The 21,406-nt window shown below is 38.4% G+C and overlaps 3 protein-coding genes across 6 annotated transcripts in view; 2 read left to right on the top strand and 1 right to left on the bottom strand.

Annotated features, from left to right (window-relative positions):
• Nucleotides 1-2,817, top strand: part of LOC122419042 (disintegrin and metalloproteinase domain-containing protein 10-like) — a 104,057-nt gene extending 101,240 nt beyond the window's left edge. For all 4 annotated transcript variants that reach the window (XM_043433284.1, XM_043433285.1, XM_043433286.1 and 1 more), the window contains exon 17: nucleotides 1,657-2,817. In XM_043433284.1, coding sequence (XP_043289219.1) covers nucleotides 1,657-2,526 — 870 coding nt within the window. In that variant the 3' untranslated portion in view covers nucleotides 2,527-2,817. The remainder of the gene's footprint in view (nucleotides 1-1,656) is intronic.
• A 2,907-nt stretch (nucleotides 2,818-5,724) lies between these two features.
• On the bottom strand, nucleotides 5,725-11,198 carry LOC122419046 (RAS oncogene family member Rab27). The gene is made up of 6 exons (XM_043433294.1): nucleotides 11,078-11,198; nucleotides 10,416-10,649; nucleotides 10,236-10,306; nucleotides 9,783-9,897; nucleotides 9,093-9,205; nucleotides 5,725-8,809 (listed from the first exon to the last, which is right to left on the bottom strand). The coding sequence occupies exons 2-6, from the start codon at nucleotides 10,557-10,559 to the stop codon at nucleotides 8,626-8,628; spliced, it is 627 nt and encodes a 208-aa protein (XP_043289229.1). The 5' UTR covers nucleotides 10,560-10,649; nucleotides 11,078-11,198; the 3' UTR covers nucleotides 5,725-8,625.
• Nucleotides 11,199-11,306: 108 nt separating this feature from the next.
• On the top strand, nucleotides 11,307-17,421 carry LOC122419286 (uncharacterized). The gene is made up of 13 exons (XM_043433718.1): nucleotides 11,307-11,448; nucleotides 11,558-11,822; nucleotides 12,166-12,333; nucleotides 12,439-12,555; nucleotides 12,885-13,277; nucleotides 13,545-13,693; nucleotides 13,852-13,958; nucleotides 15,238-15,548; nucleotides 15,913-16,080; nucleotides 16,186-16,302; nucleotides 16,418-16,810; nucleotides 17,074-17,222; nucleotides 17,379-17,421. Exons 2-13 carry the CDS (start codon nucleotides 11,742-11,744, stop codon nucleotides 17,419-17,421), a joined length of 2,196 nt encoding a protein of 731 aa, XP_043289653.1. The 5' UTR covers nucleotides 11,307-11,448; nucleotides 11,558-11,741.
• Nucleotides 17,422-21,406: the final 3,985 nt, after the last annotated feature.

Consider the following 21,406-nt stretch of genomic DNA (forward strand, 5'->3'; position numbering starts at 1 on the left):
TCTAACCCCACGAGAAATGCTGGCACCTTCTATATTCTCGTTGGAAAATTACGTCGTTAACCTTCGCTCTCTCCAGCCCGACGAAGAGCCAACTATCCTCTCCGCAATCGCCCTCCACCTCCGGCTTTCCCCTAAGTTTCTTCTTCGGAGGGTGAGGCGAGCCAACGGGATTAATTGGACGCCTCGCTAAACGACACTGCGATTCCCTTCCAAGATGCTCTGTATTTCTGTCTCTCGGACAAATGTATAACCGACCGAAAGCAACCACGTGAACGGAGCCGCATGCGAGCTCGAGAATCCGGCAATTCCTTTTTGCATAACTCAATTAGAAAAGGTGTGCTCTAAACCCTTCGGTTCAAATTCAGGATCACCGCGAGCTAAAATTAATTCATTCATTAGGAACGAGCGACATTCGTTCTAAGCAAGATTACCCATCGAATAAATCGGGTGAAAAAAAGTCACGTGCGGTTTAAGCTTGGTGGGGAATCAAATTTTTTTGCACTTTAATAGCTCGCCGAACGAAATAATTGAATGAACAAATCGTTAATTCTGAACCACCACATTGGAGTCTCGTCATAAATCCCTCGCGCAATTCAATACCTTTTCACCTTTATTCATACATTCGTTCGGCATTGATAGATTCATGTGAGCCAGAAAAATAAATGTGACTCGATAGCAGGAAGCTCCAAAAAAACTAGTAACTTCATTATGCTCGCGTATCGCACGACGAACACTGAACGCGCGAACGAAAAACGGTGAGAGAGTTCGAGTTCAAAATCGCTCATTAACGCAGAACGAAAGTAGCCATAAATGGCTAATCCCACAAGACCATTTTATAGTCGGACTTTACTCCTTTGAAGATTACGAAGCCACGACTAAGTACCAAAGCTCGTTATAACTTGGACGACTTCCGACCTCGCGTTTGCCTTTCACAAAGCAACCGAATATTAATCAGCAAACAGGATTAACCGTGTTCTATACCTCGATACAGGGAGGGCTTATAACCGTGAGCCGGGAATAATAGTCCGCGGGAATACTTCAGACATGAAGATGGCAACACACACACTGATGAGGGGTTGGGATTTATGCTAAGAGCTTTAAGAGAGAGAGAAAGATCTCCGCACGTTTTCACGTACTAAGAAACTTGTTTCAAAACTGTGCTCGTATTGTCATTCTTAATAGCTCGAATTTATAGCTCATCACACACTCGATATCGTGGCATTCCATTCGCTCTTCAATTCCTTTCGTTTACACGAATTAAAGCATCGAAAAAAGACCCTCGATCTCAGTGCCCCAAAGTAAAGCAGAGCAAAGGCACTGCCAGCATTGATTGTGACACTTTTTCAGCGTCGAATTTTCTGTTGTACTTTCCTGGAATTTTTGAGCCTACGGAGGTAATAAATAGTCAGTGATTATATGAGAAAACCGAAAAGTCGTCAAAACCTTAGCACCGATGTTTTTGGCGGGACTTTGATCGATTGAAGGAAATAATTTCTGCAGTTTTCAGTGATTTTTACAAACGAATTATAAAAAATTGGAACCTTCATTTGTTCTCGAGGATTTCTTAACTCTGAGTAACGAAGTGAACATAAAATAGTACCTTTAAATTTTGCCGAAAGCGTTTTTGAATTGGTTCATTTTTAACATCTGTTTCAGACAATAATGACTCGTTACTTTGGTAAACGAGGAGATGCTCGACTGAAGAGTATCTCGATGAGCGAGCATCAATCGAGATATCCACGAGTGATGGGGACGGGAGTGATGGATCGCGAAAGATCAAAGAAGATCGGTAGCATTGCGAGATTCAAGAGACGGATAGTCGAGACGATGAAGACGTTGGCGTCGCCTCGCAAGGCCAAGGATTCGTCATTCTTATCTCAAGACTCGAGGATCGGGAAGATTCTGTGCTTCGGAACGAAGGAGAGAAATAGAAGTCGACCGAGCGAAGGGGAAGATGTGATTGGGACGTCATCCCAAAAAAAAGATGCGGCTGATGAGGCGAAAACGGAGGCTGAGTTTTCACCGGAGAAAATCGAGTCGTGCGATAGGATAGAGCGTAAAACTTTTCATGACGTCACGAATCGGAAGGTCGCTCGAAACAAAACAACCATCGAAGATCCAAACGGGTACGACAATAACAATAAACGAGAAGAAGCGAAAGAGCCGACTGAGACGGACGTCTTCAAAAACCCCACCGATCAATTATTCGCCGATAATAATTGGCCCTTTTCCGAATTCATTCAGAGAATATACCGCAAAAAATCTTTTAGAGTTAGAAAAAAAAACGATCCTTCACACATCAGCAAACGTATTTCGGACATCGGTGGTAAAATGAGAAAAATCGAAAGACTCTACGACTCGCCGATATTTCGAAATGACAAATCTTTGTCAGTTTCGGTTGACGAGGAATTCAGGGCTAACCAGACGCAGCCCCTTGTGTCTCCTGGTACACCCGAAACGCCTTCGGACCTTGTCGAAACGAGATCGGTCACCTCCGATCTCGATGACCTTCTGTGTGACAGTTAGTGACATTTTTATATCAACGTGTACAAACGATCTCAGCGCCATTGGAGTGTTTCTATTGACAAGCCTGCTCTAAAAGAAATGTTCACTTTTATTTATGTTACCGAGTCCCTGAATTCCTTTCAATGACACTGTTCTCTGAGACATTTTTTTTTCCTCGAAGATCCTTAAATTTTTTACTACTGTGCAATATTCTTTTTTTTAACCTCTACGATTACAAAATGTACGCCGAGTGATCGTTTTATGTAAATAATGTAAAGTGAATTCGTGAATACATCGTCGTGTCCTTCATAACGTTCAACTATTTTTTTTTCTTATTAATAATAAAGATAACCAAGGCAAGCTGAACCATACTTTCAACCGGTCAAGGGTCGTACTCTTGCTTTGATCATTAGTCGCGAAAGATTCTCTCGCGCGCGTGGGCAGATTCGACCTCTTAATCCAATAAATTGGAACTTCAAAGTACTTTCCCCGTAATGAAGAACTTTCGCAACAGAAAAACAAGTTTGATGGAGACAAAATTGCAAATGTCTGTGCCATTCCAATTTCTCGAGTAATCGTTTTATTAAAAGTGTAAAAGAAAGTATCGTGGAACGACCGCTGACGGGTCAGGAAAGTCGTTCAGGCTTCAACCTTTTTAGGCGATCTTCTTCCATCGAGGTGGATCCGACTCGGGCACTTTTAACACCGGCTAATCGAAGGCGATGTTATCAACGAGAGCAAATCGTTCTCCGATCGAAGCTGGTTTTACTGGTCGACAAATGATGCGATGATTTTTATTTACTTGATTTTGTTACTCAGTAGAAAAAAAAAAAAAAACATTTTTTCGTCCAAGTCAAGAAATGCCGAGGTTGGCATGGATAACAAATCTTTCCTAGCGGACTTGACGAATTGACATCCATATGAGTTTTGATTTTATAAAAATTTTTGAAATTTTGTAGATTTCATACACAGATTATCCGAAACAAAATTCTACCGAAGCCCCTGTGGAACCAGAATTCCGCTGAAATTTTTGAGGTATTCGGTGCAAATACCCACGACCCAGTGACGTGCCAGAGTCTTGATTAACAAACACGAAAGGAAATGCATCGCTTCGTCATTTTATTTTGTGAAAATAGTCGAAATAAGCCATTCGTATCGAGGGATCGTTTCCGATGAGGAGATACATCGTTCCTACTAATGGGTTTCTCGAGTCGTGATTAGACTCGTAACACCCCATTATCGTGATAAACTATCCGCGATAATATCGATGTCACCCTTACTAAATTTCACCCTTATCGTGAACATTATTCCGGAAACTACACATGCACTATCGATAATCAATAGTCGTAATATCGGCTGATCTCTGGCGCTTCCTTTTATGCCAACGAAGCAGCGACCGCGTTGAAAAATAAAGTAAGGGGAAAAACGATTCAAATTCCATTTTTAATATGCCCATGTATTTTCACAATTTTTTTTTTTCGTCGTACGAAATTTTGCGCTGTTTACCTCACGAATTACCAAACACTGGAACAAAAAAATTCTTTTTTTTTCTTCAAATTCATCTTTCTACTCTATTTTTATAAAAGCTCACGAGGCTGACTTCCAGCTCAGTTCTTTCAAACAACTCATGTTGCAGCATTGCAGCATTGAACGGAGAATTGATCGTCGTTCCCCCCTTGAAGCTAGAAACAAACGAATAAAAATCAAAACCATTTGAATATTTCGCCATTCTATTTATATTGACATATACATTTTTGTATCCATCAGGCCTATCGAGTACAAATAATGTGAATATGATGAAAAACGTCAGTGCAAATTTTGACATTGTAACAAATCTCGTTTTCCAGTGTACGATTTTCTAACAAGTATTTCAACATACGGAATCTCTCGATTAAGAAACTCCATTTTTTCTGACGCACTGTACCGTGCGTTATACTGAAAATGATCACTTTGGACAGTCAAGCTTTTCGCAATGGAAGTCAATATTGGTTAAAAAAGTGTTGTAAGTACTGGAAATGTCGAAAATCATCATCCCTTGCGGACTTAAATATTGTCACATTTCAATGATCCTTAGGTCAATGTAGAAATAAACAAAAAAGCCATCAAAAGAATCTGAAAAAGCAATGGAGTTTTGTTGTCTCCTTCCCTCTGTTTGGGGAATTTTGCGAACATGAAATTTCATCCATTTATTAAAGTCCAACTCGAAATGGGAAATGAGTTCATTCGGGTCGTGCCAGCTCCTCTGTCCACGTCTCAAAAAAGTATTTTAAACGCCGGAATAGAAATCATATACCTAAGCGATATTACCTTGATCGTATAACTTATAGCGTTCCCAAAAGCGCGAATATGAGAAAGAGTGAAAATTTAACACGTGTATATTTCAGAATAAGAGCCTGTTTTACGTAAATTTTCACTGCGAGTCCATTCCCGGAGAATATAAGCTTTTCATACCGGCTTTGCATAAATTTGTGCTATATACAGAGTTTCCACGTCACTCGGCGTTGTCCCGCTGACGCGAGCGATTTTCCCACTAGTTTTTGAATTAATATGTTTATAATGAAATTTGAAATTCCTCGTTTACGATTCATTGTAAAACGACATGCGATCGAACGACCGAATTCACATTTATATACGAATGACAGAAAATTCGTTTTACACGATGCTCAGTTCGCAGCGTTTCACCTACGAAAGTTGTTGAAGCATGCAAATTTGAGAAAAACGACGGAGAACTTGCACTGCAGGAACCAAGAGAAAGCATTGAGATCGACGCAACAATGAGGGAAGCGGAATACGCGTCTCCCAAGAGTATAAAACAGAAGAAAACTCGCGCGTCATGCACTCGATCAGTTGACAAGAGAGTAAACATCGATTGGAGAAAAGCAATGTACGGATGATTTGGAAGAGTCTCGTTATAATAAAATAAATCGAGCTTCAACATTTTTTTAATTCGATCGAAATTTCGAAAAAATTACAGAATACGATGGAAGAATCACTCTTGGCGAAAATTTAATAAAACATTTGGAATATTTACCAAAAAATTCTACTCGGTTGAGTGTTGACAAATTTGAAAATTTCTTCGAAAGTTTAACTCACATTCCGACTTTCTTAATCTCCAAAATAGATTGAATTTTTTGTAATGAAAAAAAATAAGTTTTGTAATAAATAACTTTAGCTTAAATTTAAAGATTCTCGATGAAAAATAACGGTTAACACATCGTGTGTCGAACAGACAATTTTTATTCAATAAATATTTTCAACTTATTAAATACATAACATGTTTGGCATAACCCTTATGACTCTCAAAGTTTCGATGAAATTCTGTCGATCACTGGTACTCGAAAAAATCCATTATTTCGTCGAGGGACTAACCAACCCCTTTCGATTCTTATTGCAATAATGCTGAGCTGGTTCATAAATGGTTTGAAACTACTCAACATCATGAAACTTTTATCGACTGTAACATTTCCGATTCTTTGAGAATTTCGGTGTGAAATAAAATCTAAAAAAAGCAACCCGAAAACGTCACTCGATAGGTAAACTGGCCGAAGGTTCGTATACGAGAAAACAGTTTAGTTCGTAATCATAAAAACGAATTTTTAATTCGGGGGATTCGGGAACCGGTTCGGATATTGTTTGGCACCAAAATTTTACATCGCTAAATGGAAAACAAAATGTTACGATAAATCGAAGCAAATGAACAAACGAAAAATGTTCAATTTCCATTGGTCTGTCATCTTGTCGAAATAAAAATTGAATGAGCACTTTTTCATTCTGAACTTTTCAATATTTTCTTTGAAAATCAACACTATTCAATAATACAGTCCAAAACTATAAATCGGCAAAATAGGTGCGTTGAGAAATTTCCAATATCATATCGTGTAACATACGTTTTAATCTCCTCCAAATTTATATCGCATCAAAAATACTTGTATAGCAATAAGTGTAATAATCTTAGATACTAATTGTAATAATATTAAACGGAATGTTCGTACAATACGATATTTATATATCACACTCATGATGGCGAGACATAAGTGATATTCTGTGCTCGAAACAGTTCGGTGCGTTATTTCATTCTTTTTAGATTATCGTAAAAATATCAGTTTATATTGCACTTCTCCTGTCGCATGGCATACCATCGGAACAAACATCGACATATATTTAATACACGATACAACAACGTGTTTGAGAACAGCAGCACGTAAGCTCTAGGTACGACGCTGAAGTTTGCAGCGTTGGAGTCCAACGAAATGAAGGAAAGAAACATTTGTAATTCACCGATTTTTGACTTCACGAAGTGTCGGTGCAGCTTGAAAAACTACAAATTGCAAATCCGGCAGGGAACGAAATTGGAGAATCACTGGAATTATTAGAGGGCTTTTTTGTATCATTTCGTTGGGCTCCAACGTTGCAAACTTCAGTGTCATGCTCTAGGCATGATTCTTCATCGGATCTTAAACAACTCCATTCGGAAATATTTACATTCAAAACAGCTTTATCGATAATTAAAGTACTTCCATAAATACCCCCATTCTCGAGAATCCCAATCGAATATTCATGATTCCAGATCCTTTTCACGTTGGTTTATCTCAATATTTTAACGTCATCAAAGGAGCTTTTCATTCAGGTAAAACTCAATGCGGTTTCAAATCCGCCCATTTACAACTCTATTTCCATACTTTTCCATTCATCACAAATAATCGAGAATCGAGTCACGCTGCTATAGTAGTGCCGATTCATCATAGTCGTCTCAAAGTAGCCTCCAACTAGATCGTGCAACGTTATATCAGAAATTGGCTTTCAAATATCTTATGGAGAAAGAAAATTGTCTTTAATAGGATTACGGATTCCTGAGGGACGATAATAGTCTGCAAATTGATATAAACTCTGAGATAAAATGCTTCACAGGAAGATCTTCAACGCGACGTCTCATCGATGAATGCTGTATGAATGTTCTTTGGAGATTTTCGAGAACATGGCGATTTATAAAAACAGTTTATTCGTACATTGCATTGTGTGATAACAGAGAATAAACATGCAGAGTTATCATGCTGCATTTAAAATGATGACGTCAACAAGTCTCCGATTGTCGAATAACTTTGCAAATATATAATTTATGCACTGGAAAGCTGCGATCGATTATGGAAGCAAAATAACACCTTTAAATTCGTTTATCTTTCAACATTTAATATAAAAACACTAAATTTTATGTTTTTAAAAACGATATTTTGAATCAAGCTCTTCGAGTTACCGGCATTTTGCCGATACAGATACATTGTTAATCGACTATTCGAATTTTCTTTAAATATAACGAATTTTGAATTAACAGATTCGAAGATAAAAAAGTACAAATGGAAACGGAGCTCGCCTAGCGCGACGTCCAATTAACCAATCAGTTAATATTTCGTTTTCTATTAATTTTTTTTCGCACTCCGGTGGAAAAATCCATCGCAGCAGTGGTCCAGTTTTGATTCAGTAATGTTCTGTACAAAATTGCATGAAAACTCGACGAGAATAACAGTGAAGCATGTAACAATGAGATTGCAAAAATCAGATCTTTCTTTAAACAACGCGTGTGGTTTATCATATTCATGGAAGACATTGAGAGCTCGCATTAACACATCGCGTGAATGATTCTCCGACAGAGAGAGAGAGAGAGAGAGAATGGCAGCGTTTTTTTCGGTTATTTTTTTGGGTCTTTCGCATACAACCAAGGGTCATGGCGACAAGTTGTGGTAATCAAATTGACTAATCACAATTCACAACACGTTTTGACGTCTTCGCACAAGAATTACCTCGAGGGGTAATATAATATCAAAAACGCTAGGATATTTCGCGATGAAAATGGTACTTGTGTCCGAATTGATTAAATGAAATTTCTACATCTTACCGTAAATGCGATTGTCCGCGATTTGACGGTTTTTAGGAAGACCCCGTTCCAACGAGGGGACAATTTGAAAATCTAAAGCGCCCCGCCCCTCATTTTATTTTCTCTTCATCATCATCTTTCTTCTCCCAGCTTTCATAGTATTTCCTTCCTTTCCATCTTCCCCCTCGCTCTATTTGTTGTAAACGTAGGAGCAGTTATTTCGGAATCGCTCACTACGTGAAATGACAATGTCAGCAATAGCAAGAAGTCTTGGGAGGCGGTGTGTCCTGCTCGTGACATCTCAAAACCCGCTGGTGAGGCAACAGCGATCTATCTACCGTTGCTTCCATTCGGCGCATCACTCGATCCAACAGTACCTCGACTGCCCGAGCGATATTCTGCCCAGTAGCAGCGCTCGTCTCCAGGTACACCAACCTGTAAAAGATCAACGCCAACTTTCTTCACATAATTTGCTTATGAAACTGGACGATTTACTCTCAAGCTGATAAAATGAAATTGTTCAAAAACGTAGCTTACGAGCATGCAGCTTTGAACGGTAACTCAAAAAAGAATTTCTCGCGAGTTAAAATGCAACAATATTGTTTACCGACGGTCAATAAAATCGGAGAATTAAATGAACGTTCAAACTAAACAAGTCCGCTCCGTATTGTTGCTTCATTGGATATTACAAATGGGAATGGGAAACCGAAAAACTCACCCATTTTTTTCAGCAAGCTCTCGAGCCTTCTGCTCGCTAATGACCCGTCTGTGCTCCAAATCGGCTTTGTTCCCACACAGTATTATGTCAGGATCTTCGCAATAAGCGTGGGTCTGTTCAATGGTGAATAAAGTTTTAATGCCACGATTACTGTGGTGTGCTGAACACCAACATCCGATAAGGCGATTCGACCAAGGCAATTTCACTTTTAAAAAAATTCTTTTCCAACGCTTCGAGACCTCTAGCGTCGGTAAAGCAGGGCCACGAAAACCTCATTTCGTTACGTTACACTAACTTTCACTATATTTCGTTGGATATCGTGCCAATGTGTTGATACATGTAAAATCAATGATCCAAAATCGTCGTAGCAACGGAGCTGCTTTACCGACGAAAAAGAGCTTCCCATATTTTTCAATACAACTCTCGATTCCCCGGGCACCTCTTGACACAACACAATGGAGTAGGCCATCGTGAACTTCTAGCAACATATGCTGGTAAGTGAACGTCGTACAGATAAGAAATAGAGGTCAAGTGTATAATGGGATGCAGAGAGATAGGACACTTCGATGGGAAGTTTATTATCTCTTTAAAGCATGTTTTACAGCGAGTGTATAGCAGCAAGCATATCCGAATGGGCACATCAAAGAAGACTATTACGAAAGATCATGCTTTAGAGAGATTCAATTATACCTTGAGCTGATCCAGCCAGTTTCTCACTTCCAGAAACGATTGCTCATTTGTCAAATCAAACAGTAGAAGAAAACCCATAGAATCCCGATAAAATGCAGTAGTTAGACTTCTGAACCTGTTTGTTGTTATTTATGGAAGAAATTGATTGTTACAAATCCACTGGTTGAGGGATACGTTGTGGAACGAATGCTAAAATAGCCTCTACAGGGTGTCCCATTTCTTCGAATGGATTTTTCACCAAAATTGCATTTTTATATCAAATATTCCACGTTGTTTTGTCGAAAATCGAGAACGACGATGGTTTCGGTACTCATCGAGACATTTTTTAACTCAAATTTCTTCTGATCAGGTTAATCGTTGCCAATGAATAGTGAAACACCCTAACCATTTACAATGCATTTCTTTGATACCGGATTAAGAAGCTTGGAATATGGAAATAATCATGGATCGTACCTTTCTTGACCAGCTGTATCCCAAAGCTGCAGATGTACCCTCTGGCTTCTTCCATTTGTTGTCTGATATATCTGTAATGAAAAAAAAAATAATTAACCAATGGCCGCGAGGCATGGAAAAAACAGGCTGTTCACCTCCACCGCGATTTCCATACGAAATAAAACGATTCTCCCTTCTTACCACTCGTTTTTCTCGAAAATCAATTCCCACTGTAGAAATAAATCTCGAATTAAAGCTACCATCTGTGTATTGGTAGAGAAAGCTTGTTTTTCCAACTCCAGAATCGCCGAGAGCAAGAAATTTGATCAAATAATCATAATCCATAGCTCCTGATGCTACTAATGATTGATATTGTTCCAAATTCAGTTTTATCACAATATTATTATAAAAGTAATAACGTATCCTGCCTCCAGGCTGTAAGGAGGAAATAAAAATGGGTCAGAACAATCACTGGGACACTCGTAAATTGTCAATAAACGAACTGGGTGAAAAAAAACCACTAAAGCAATACGCGGGCATGTGGAAATCCGCTACATTGACACCTGTTGCAGTCGTTTATACTATTTCGAATGATTCGCGCGTACAATGGAGTCAATAGTCGACAGATTTGAGGGGCCGAAAAAATCTTCTTGAGAAGCGTATTTTTGTGAACAACCTAAACTCATATTCTACTTGTAAAACAAATAAATATAACTGCCATGAGCTAATCAATTACAACAGACTAATGGCTACAGTGACAGACTGTCGACGGTGGTCGACAGGTAAGCACAATTATGCTGAACATCAAACAGGTAAGTTAAACAGTGCTGCCACGCCTATTATTATTTCGAACTTCCACTCACTTCTATGAAGTTCGTCACGTTGAAACGCTATTTTTTAATGCGTTTTCATTCCAAGTACTTTTTCCTTGCCCGTTAGATTATTCAACGGCAGTTCAGTCACTCTTTTCAGTTCGAGAGACTTTTGGCAACTGAAGTTCATCCGCTTTTCAGTTTTCCAAAATAATTATTATCGACTGAGCGAACATTCGGACCGTTTCGTGTGCGGTAACTCGATGTTTAACGGTCGGTAGAAACGGTCGTCGATGATTACAGCTTCGTACGAAAACTCTTAATCACTTTTCAAAGCTCAGATTTAAAAAAATCACATTAATTTTCTGCTTCAAAAATGAGGCGTTTTGTAATAATCGCATACAACTGAAAAATACTTCGAGGTAAGGGAAGGGCAATTAGTAAAAATGGAAGGATTTTTTTATGTAGATATATTGCGTTCTTGATACAAGTTGTTGCAATCATTATATAAAGCTCTCTTCGATCCAACAGCATGGGAATCTAATCACTGCAAACACGATAAAACGTCATTGAAAAACTTTCCACGATTTTCTGACAGTCATCGTTGGTCTAGTTTGGTTTAGTTCTTGCACAGAGAACCACTGTTTGTGAGAATACTCTAACGCCGTGCTATCACAAAATTCTTGTTGTGCTTTCGTCATAATCTTTGAATAAAATGGCAAATCCACGGGCAGTACCTTCGGTAAAATTCTCGAATGGATTCAGTATGCCGATGTTCGGCCTTGGAACGTATCTCGTGAGTAAATATTTCTGCAATGTGTATTTTCGCGAGGGGGATCTCAATTTACTTGATCCATCAACATCGTTTCGCCGTAAACCAACGGATCAGCTGACGCGGACGATTGGATGAGCATCTCTGAGCTGATGCGGCTAATTTCACGTCTGAATTCAACGCGGACAATTCCAATGCAGGAACTTTATCATGAACTCTACTATTTTTCAGCAATTTTGGATCATTGATTTTGATCACTGTAAAGTTGCAGTTTATCAAAAGTGCTTACCAAAATGATACAAAAAAAAAAATAGAAAATTCGTGATCAGATTCTTTTACTTTGAGTTATGATTTTTTGAAATCCTAGTCCAAAGGTGGGGAAGCAGGAAAAGCGGTAAAAGACGCGATCGATCTGGGGTATCGTCACATCGATACCGCATTTTTTTATCTCAACGAAGAGGAAATCGGCGAGGCTGTGAGAGAAAAAATCGAAGATGGAACTGTCAAACGGGAAGATCTTTTCATCACTACCAAAGTAAATCATTTTAGGCACTCAATGAAATTTACTTTTATACTCTTTAACATGGAATTTTCCATCATTCCAAAATGTGTTTTCAATATTTTTTATTCTTTGTATTAGCTTTGGAACAATTCTCACAAAGAAGACGCGGTTGTACCGGCTTGCAAAAAATCTTTAAACAATCTCGGCCTCGAATACATCGATCTTTACCTGATTCACTGGCCATTTGCTTCCAAAGTAAGTTAAATTGAAGTATAATTCAAGAGTATAAGAAGACAATGGAAAGGGAAAAATCGAAAAAAAATCGTCATCAATTTTCAGGTGCTTTCATGAAATGGTTTGTTTGTGAGAGCCGTTTGAAAATTCTGTGACGTTATAAAACCGGCATATTCGCGTATGTAAGAGTAACGGCAGGGCTGGCGCTGACTTTTCTTTTGCACTGCAGTTTTTCCTTTTGATACTTGGCGTCAAGCCGCTACCGCGTCTCTTGATAAGATACAGTGTAAGATAAGAATGCACTGAGATATGAAAGTTTTTACGAGAAATTTTTTTGGACATTTTCAAAGGATGGCGACGATCCATGGCCGCTGGACGCGGACGGAAAAATGATCGGATCGGAAGTCGATTATTTGGAAACATGGCGCGGCATGGAAGAATGCGTTCGTCAGGGTTTGACTCGCAGTATTGGTGTGAGCAACTTCAATTCCGAACAAATCGAACGTTTGATGCAAGCGGCCAAAATCAAACCCGTTAACAATCAAATCGAATGTAACGTTAATGTGGGCCAGCGAAAATTGATAGATTTTTGTGCCAAACACAACATAACGGTGACCGGTTACTCGCCGCTCGGACGACCCGGAAATCGATATGAAGTCGGCAACTCACTCGATAACCCGAAAATTCTTCAAATAGCCGAAAAATACAAAAAAACACCGGCCCAAATTGCGCTACGTTACGTCGTAAGTAAATTATTGGAAAAATCATTTTCCAGTTCAATAAAAACGATTTTCCTATTTTTAAACGAATTTTTTAGTGATGCGTAGTCATCTTGAAAGAGTTTAGAGTAGTCCAACAAGTACTTTGTATAAATTTATCGAATGTCGTGATCTCAAAATAAGCGTAAGTTAATAATTGTGTCTTGTTCGTGAGCAAAAATTTCAAAAATGCATGAATTGTTGTCCATGTACGACGGGAAAGTGCTACAAATTATCGTATTTATTATTCAGTATCAACAAGGAGCTGCACCAGTCCCAAAATCCGTCACTAAAAGTCGAATTGAAGAAAATATGAAGATATTCGATTTCAGCCTTACGGATGAGGAAATGAAGACGATCGAATCATTAGGGACGGGCGAAAGAGTCGCTGCCTTTGCACCGTGAGTAATCCCAAAGTTAACATCCGTAATTAACAGCCGGGAACGAATCGAAATTTTTTCAAATTCATTTCATTTTTCGAATGATTCTAACAGCGATATCATTCTTTCGTTGCAGTGCCATCGACCACAAATATTACCCTTTCAAAATACCATTCTAGAGAAAAAAAAGTACGAAGAAAACCTCATCAATTGCTCAGAGTAATGAGGGAAGAAAATTCGACGACCAAATTTCCAATAAATTCTACACTCCAATTCATAATTAGAAGTCAAATCATCCGATGCACTCCCTGAACCGTTCAACGGTAAGATTATCTTCAATCAGTAAATTTTCGTAAGCCATTTCTTGGCATTCAAAAATCAGCATTCCTATGATGAGATGCTTTAAAAAGGATTACCCATCAAATCTTTGGTTCAGAAAATTTATATCTCTGCAGTTTGAATGCATTCGAATCGAAAAAAAAATTTAATAAAATAAAATGAAAACGTAAATAAGCTTAATGTTAAGCTCAATCCGCAAATCCTATGAAGCCAAAAATTGTGCAGTTTTTCTTCTCTAAAGATATGAATAGAAAGGTACGGATAGGGAATATCCGTGGTAATGCAAGGATATTTTTTCATTTGGATCAAATTGGTGTATGCGAAATGTGTACCAATTGATAAATAAAGACAGACGATTTGAAATCATTCTCAGCTGATTACCAGATACAATAAAACGCAGCGGAAATCTCCCTTTTTTTTGCTCTCTAATTTCCATCCTTACTCCACACGGGTATGACTCTAGAAACTCGAGAGCATGCCTGTATAATGTTACCACAAGAGAGCGCAAGGGCCCGATTCCCAAATCGAATGAAAAATCTCGAGCGGGTATGGCCCATGCGAGACTGAATTTCTGCATGCGAAACTAAATGTGAAATATAGAAAAATATACTGACTGGCAAAAGTAAGGTTATGTAAGTTTAAATATGTCTAATAAAAATTTTGAAAAGGTATATGGTGAATGTAGAAGTGACCAATAACAATTTTGAGTAGTTAGATGTGGCTCACAACAATTTTGAAAAAGATTATAAGTGAGTTTCGATGTGACTAATACCAATTTTGAAAAACAATGGAATTACCAATTTAAAATCCATTTTACATCCAGTAAAATGTCGCTGAACTGAATTGCTGTGTTTATATAACTCTTTTGTCTTGTTTAATAATATAATGAAATTAAAAAAAGATGGAAATATGAGGACTCTCAACTCTCTGTTTACTTGAGACTCTAAACTTTTGCCAGTCAAAAAATAGCTAGTATATACTGTTTAAAGAGCGAGGGTTGAGAAACGAAGAACTCCAAAAGCTGCTTTGAGCGGGATAGCCCTCGCCAGTTATGAAATAAATCAACTAATATCTAAATACTATTAACACACGCTATGAGAATAATAATTGATATATTTTATGATTTTTTTAAAAGTGATTGAGTTATTAAAAATTGACTCCTCTTGAAACTGGAAATTTATAATTATATTTTTTTACAAAACTTTCAAAATTATTCTGAAATCAAGTTTTCGAAAATGAATTTCCACGATGTTTAAATCCGAATTTCAAAAGTTCTTCAAAACTTAGAGATGCGCGCGACAAATTTCAATCAGGATTTTCTTTAAACTGTTTCGCCATTGGCCAATACGTTGCTTCAACAAGTGGCAACGCTGAGAATACGGTCGTGAAATCGCGTGCGATATTTATTGCATGCGACTATTCTCTCGTTGAGCCGCTCTCAAAGTGTGTGAGTAAAATGGCAATTCCGAACGAAGTACCTTCAGCGAAGTTTTCGAATGGATTCAGCATGCCGATGTTCGGTCTCGGAACGTATCTCGTGAGTGAATATTCTCCTCCATAATACGATTTCGCGAAGAGACATTCACATGTCAAGTGGTCCATCGACTTTCGTTGCGTCGCAAAAGTCTCGACGTCACTGAACGAATGCTGCTAATTTCACATCGATACTGGACGCGGGCATTTTGAAAATAGAACCACTTCCACGATCTTTTTTTGATGCAGTAATGTGTGTCATTATGAGTGGAACGGAAATGGGATTATTTTTTTAACGATTTTCCGCAGAATTGGATCTTTCAGAGTATTTTCTTCTACTCGTCGTACCGTTGTGATTTATCCAAATGTTGACAATAATTTTGCATACAATAAAGGTCTGCACTATTTCATTTTTTTCAAATCCGTAGTCACGGGGAGAGAAAGCGAGAAAAGCAGTAAAAGACGCGATCGATCTGGGATATCGTCACATCGATACCGCATTTTTTTATCAAAACGAAGCGGAAATTGGCGAAGCTGTGAAAGAAAAAATCGCAGATGGAACTGTCAAACGGGAAGATCTTTTCATCACTACCAAAGTAAATCATTTTAGGCACTCAATCAAATTTACTTTTATACTCTTTAACATGGAATTTTCCATCATTCCAAAATGTGTTTTCAATATTTTGTATTCTTTATGTAAGCTTTGGAACAATTGTCACAAGGAAGACGCAGTTGTACCGGCTTGCAAAAAATCTCTAAACAATCTCGGCCTCGAATACATCGATCTTTACCTGATTCACTGGCCATTTGCTTGCAAAGTAAGTTTATATTGAAGTATAATTCAAGAGTATAAGAAGATAAGATACAGTGTAAGATGGAAATGCACTGAGATATGAAAGTTTTTACGAGAAATTTGTTTGAAAATTTTCAAAGGATGGCGACGATCCATGGCCGCTGGACGCGGATGGAAAAATGATCGGATCGGAAGTCGATTATTTGGAAACATGGCGTGGCATGGAAGAATGCGTTCGTCAGGGTTTGACTCGCAGTATTGGTGTGAGCAACTTCAATTCCGAACAAATCGAACGTTTGATGCAAGCGGCCCAAATCAAACCCGTTAACAATCAAATCGAATGTAACGTTAATGTGGGCCAGCGAAAATTGATAGAATTTTGTGCCAAACGCAACATAACGGTGACCGGTTACTCACCGCTTGGGAGTCCCGGTCATCATTATGCAGCCAGCCACTCCCTCGCTAATTCGGCTATCCTCAAAATCGCCGAAAAATACAAAAAAACACCGGCCCAAATTGCGCTTCGTTACGTCGTGAGTAAAATATCTAAGAATCAATTTTCTAGTTCAATGATGACGATCTTCCTACTTTTTCAAAGTTTTTATCAAGTAATGCATAATGACTCGAATGGGTTCAGTACCGTCAACAGTATTTTTTGCAAACGTTTCAAAAACTCAAATATGAGCTTCCATTCACTCGTGTTGCTCATGTCAGAAGAAAAACAGTTTCAGAAAAGCGATCTATTTTACTTTCTCATGCATACAAATCGTTAATTAAACTTCGAATTATCGTTCAGTATCAACAAGGAGCTGCGCCAGTCCCAAAGTCCGTTACCAAGAATCGAATCGAAGAAAATATCAAGATTTTCGACTTCAGTCTTTCGGATGATGAAATGAACACGATAGAATCATTGGGTACAGGCGAAAGAGTTGTCGAATTGCATAGGTAAATCACATCTAAATTACCATTCATCAAGTGACATCATTAGCATCAAAATATGATAATATTAGATAACACTAGATAAAAATATGATAATATTAATATAAAAAACATTAGCATCAATTGAATTTTTCCATGAGCCTTTTTGTTCTTTTGTTGCAGTGCCAGCCACCTCAAATATTACCCTTTTACAATACCCTTCTAGAGGAAACAAGTCAAACTGCACAAAACGCCATTCAGGATGAAGCAAAGGAAATGAATCACTCGAAGCATTGAAGGAGAAAAAAATCAACGATCAAGATCTATATTAAAAAAATTGTACAAGTTGTTGAGGACGATCGATAAATCGTCCAATCGATAAAACCATAAAACCATACGAATCACGTACGAGAATTAATTTTTTTCTGTAAACATTCGTGCACTTTTGATAAATTATTGTAAATATACGTTTTGATAATAGATGGTAAAGCCACGCGATATAACCCTACCGCGTAGGCAGAGGAATAACCACCCTTCAAGCATCATTCATTCAATCAAAGTCTAATCGACTGAAATTGGGTAGCCAACTCCCTCTCTCTTTCTTTCTCTCCGACTTTTTCTTGCTCCCTCCCTCTCCTGCGGTTTTGCTCTCTTTCGCATTTTTCTTTCTCCCTCGGTCTTTATCTTTCCTTCTCTTTCACATGATAAAATTTGCACAGCAGACAATTTCTCCTTCTCGCTGCCCGGATGGATATTTATTAGTCACAACGTCCATGGAATGTTTCAATCCCTTCATGGTACTTTCCATTGTATATATAGTCAAGCGAGCACGAAACTCTCGAGCCATATTAGGATTCGGACTCACAAAACTTTCGTCTACGTTCAACAAAATACTGAAGCAGCCTTCTGCTTCAGTAAAAACGATGCCTGAACACGAACACTTGAAAAGGTTACGAAATCAAAAAATATTATGAGACTCAACAACAATGTGTAATTTTCGAAGAATTGTTCAAGGTCAGAATAAATGTTTTTTTCATATTGTTCAAATATCAGTTTATTTATAATTTCCGAGAGTATCCCTGCGGTTCCGAGCATTGCCTCATTCCCCCTGCGCTCACCATAAATAAAAACGGAAATAAAATGACAGTAGAATAAAGAAGTTCTCGATTGATTCTAATCGATATTCAGCACCATCGATTATGCATGTGCGCCATTTTTTTGTTGTTGTGTCAAACAATCAAACTTAACCGTACGTTTTTTTGTGTTTGAGACAAATTAACACATTTGTCGGGATAACCCGAACTCTGAGGGAGTAAGAATTTTTAATATCAGTGAAGATGAAAAGATCAGAAGTAGTGAGAAAAGCTGGCAAGCGATGATGTCTCGATAAATAAGTGCGAGTTAAAGTGTGGCGAAAATAATTTAGGTTGAGAAAACGTGCTTCGGAATAAAAATATCGTTAGTAGAATGACCATGTTTCCGATCGAAGAGTGGAACTGGTTCGACGAAACTCCGAAAAATTCGAAGCCCGATCAACGCGCAATGATGATGCACGCGATGGACCTGGTTTTCACGATGATCGGTTGCATCGTTCTCAACATCGATCATCGACCGAATGTCCAAAGATTCGAAAAGGTACTCAGTCCCGGTAGCATGAACACGTTACGCAAGGACCTCGAAAATTTGTTGATTTTCGAGAAAAAACTCGTCAATTCGTTTCTCATTTCTTGGATTAAAATAAAGTACTCGAACGAGGTGATTTTCACCACGGGATCGACGAGCGCCGATGGTGGTGTGTCTCGAAAATTCTTACGTAAGAGCGACCTCAGGTTGGCCATTCTGCGAGTCATAAAATCCATGATATTTCGTACTAGAGCTAGAAGTCGAACAATTTTTCGGAGAAACGATAACATTTCATTCGTCTCGGATCGACCAATCCGAAAAAAGTACTGCAACCGATCGATCATCGACTTCGCATTGCCGATCGAGTACCCTAGAAAGGTGCGGATAATCGCCCTGGCAGAGCCACACAGGCATTGGACCAATGAAAATATGATTGCCTTGAAAAATGGGTTGGGATCATCGATCGACCATAAAGAAATCGGACGGTCGCCCGTTGCCGATTTGACATCCTGGAAGCGCCGCTCGTCCAGAAATTCACGATTTTCCATTGGTAAAGACATCACGATTAATCACGTTTGCAAAAAATTTCACTGTCCCCTGTGCTACGGTTGGCTCTGGTTGCCAGTCATCCACGCGATCTACATATTTTCGAGGATAATCATGAGCTTCATCCGATACTTGATCGAATGGGTTTTTGGATATTACATCAAAGAAAACGCGTGAATCGTGTGATTCAGATGAAAAATCAACCTCAACAAACATGTTTTCATACGAGTCAAGTCACGGCTCTGAGAGACAAAGTGCATTGAGAAATACGTTCATCACTGTCAGGCAATGCAGTCTCCACTGTTGTTCTCAAGATGAGTTAAAGCTTTCGCGGAGTTCGGGTTCCGGAGTTCTCACAAAGATGTGCCTTGCATCGTGCCCCAAAAACAAAACGGCTTAACTATTTTTTCCTATCACGTTCCAAGACGAACGCAGCGCTATGATTTTGTGAAATGACATTGGTATCATTGTATCAACGATTGAGTAACAATATTTTTTATTTTCGTTCGTCTAATAATGATTATTTTGAGCTCAGATCCACATCACGTACAGGAAATCCTGTTAACACGATGAGCATGTGTATCGCGAGAATTCGTTGATTACACGTTGATTCACTCATTGCCAAACGGAATTTTAATGAGGCAATTGTATTATTATTATTTCTAAACATTGCAATCTGTGGATCACGGAAGACCAGAAAGTTTGGAATGTTAACGTTTCCTTAATTCGCGACCTCGAGGAGTCAATAGAAGATTCGAGAACGAAGTTTTTATTTCCTTCCGAGCTCACGCTCTGTGACCTTCGAATTCTATTACGACGTCGAGCAGACTTTCGAAAAACATTATTCATCTAATACTATTATCCGCTACAGTACTGATCGCAAAATTGAAAACCCGTTTGACAAGTGGAACAAAACATCGCAACGTTTTCAACAACAAATCAATAAAAATTTAAATAGTTCGAACCAAGGGCCAGACTCGGTTCGAAATTAGTACATCGAAATTGTCCACTTACACGACCCCAAGAACCCCGAATGAATCCCTTCCGTCTAAAATATCAGTGTGCTTTTTGCAAGATCTTACCGCCCCTTTCATTCTTACCCATTCATGCACACACCCACACCCACCCACACGCAAGAGTCTCCTAACTGTGTATCTCAGTTGTATAGCTATACTGTAAGTGCTAGTTCTTGGACTAACCGACTGAGTAATTTTCCACGACTGTCGCAGTCAGAGGGTCAGAAATCGTTCTCACCGGATTATTTGCCACCATCCAGTTACGAGTGGCTCAACATCAGTCGGTCTACCGATATATATATGCGTGAGTGTATACCGTTGTTGTGAGCGATTCATGGACAAGGCCACTTGATCATAATTATGTATACTTGTAATGTACGCAACGGCTACAAATGTATGTCCGCATATACTTATACACATGTTGATGCACATAAACGTGTCTGTAAAGGAAATTCAACGTCGAATGAGGATCTCACAATTTTTGTTGTCTTTAATCCTCCAGTTTGGAGGAATATCTTGTAACATGTTTTATTGGAAGTGACGAGTTTTCATTAAGGTAGATCATGCCCGAGGATCGTGTTTTATGGATTACTGAATTGGATCGATTTTTACTTCCTAATTAAAGATATTATCACTTTGAATTAATGTCAGCGTTATTAATTCGACATTGTAAATATATTTTTTCAACTTATTTTTTGGCGAATGAAATTACAAGACTTGAATTGAAGGGGGATTCGTCACGGACTCATCCTAAAATTTCATTCGTCCCTGACGAAAATACTATAGTTTTTTTATCTAAAAAATTGCTTCAAAGAGCGCAAAAGGAAAACACAAAGGGAAATGGATCAAGAAAAAAGTATACTAATAAAAAGACAAAAGGCTATGACAGGAATAAGCAAATGAGAGGTTATACGAGTGCTCATTATCAATTTCATTCAATCTTTAACGAATAATATCTATATTACTAGTGAGACAATCGTCTCGAATGTTTTTCCAAACTTTTATTTTATAGACTTCATTGTCATT

This window comes from Venturia canescens, chromosome 1 (assembly GCF_019457755.1).
Source record: "Venturia canescens isolate UGA chromosome 1, ASM1945775v1, whole genome shotgun sequence".
NCBI classification, from domain to species: Eukaryota; Metazoa; Arthropoda; class Insecta; order Hymenoptera; family Ichneumonidae; genus Venturia; species Venturia canescens.

Excerpts from the sequence above, each read along its gene's own strand:
- LOC122419286 (XM_043433718.1), top strand. The coding sequence starts at position 11,742 with ATGGCAAATCCACGGGCAGTACCTTCGGTAAAATTCTCGAATGGATTC. Across the intron at positions 13,278-13,544 it reads AAATTGCGCTACGTTACGTC|TATCAACAAGGAGCTGCACC; the intron begins GTAAGTAAATTA and ends TTTATTATTCAG. Across the intron at positions 13,694-13,851 it reads AGAGTCGCTGCCTTTGCACC|AGAAAAAAAAGTACGAAGAA; the intron begins GTGAGTAATCCC and ends ATACCATTCTAG.
- LOC122419046 (XM_043433294.1), bottom strand. The coding sequence starts at position 10,559 with ATGGATTATGATTATTTGATCAAATTTCTTGCTCTCGGCGATTCTGGA. Across the intron at positions 10,307-10,415 it reads ATTTTCGAGAAAAACGAGTG|ATATATCAGACAACAAATGG; the intron begins GTAAGAAGGGAG and ends TTTTCATTACAG. Across the intron at positions 9,206-9,782 it reads ACTGGCTGGATCAGCTCAAG|ACCCACGCTTATTGCGAAGA; the intron begins GTATAATTGAAT and ends ACCATTGAACAG.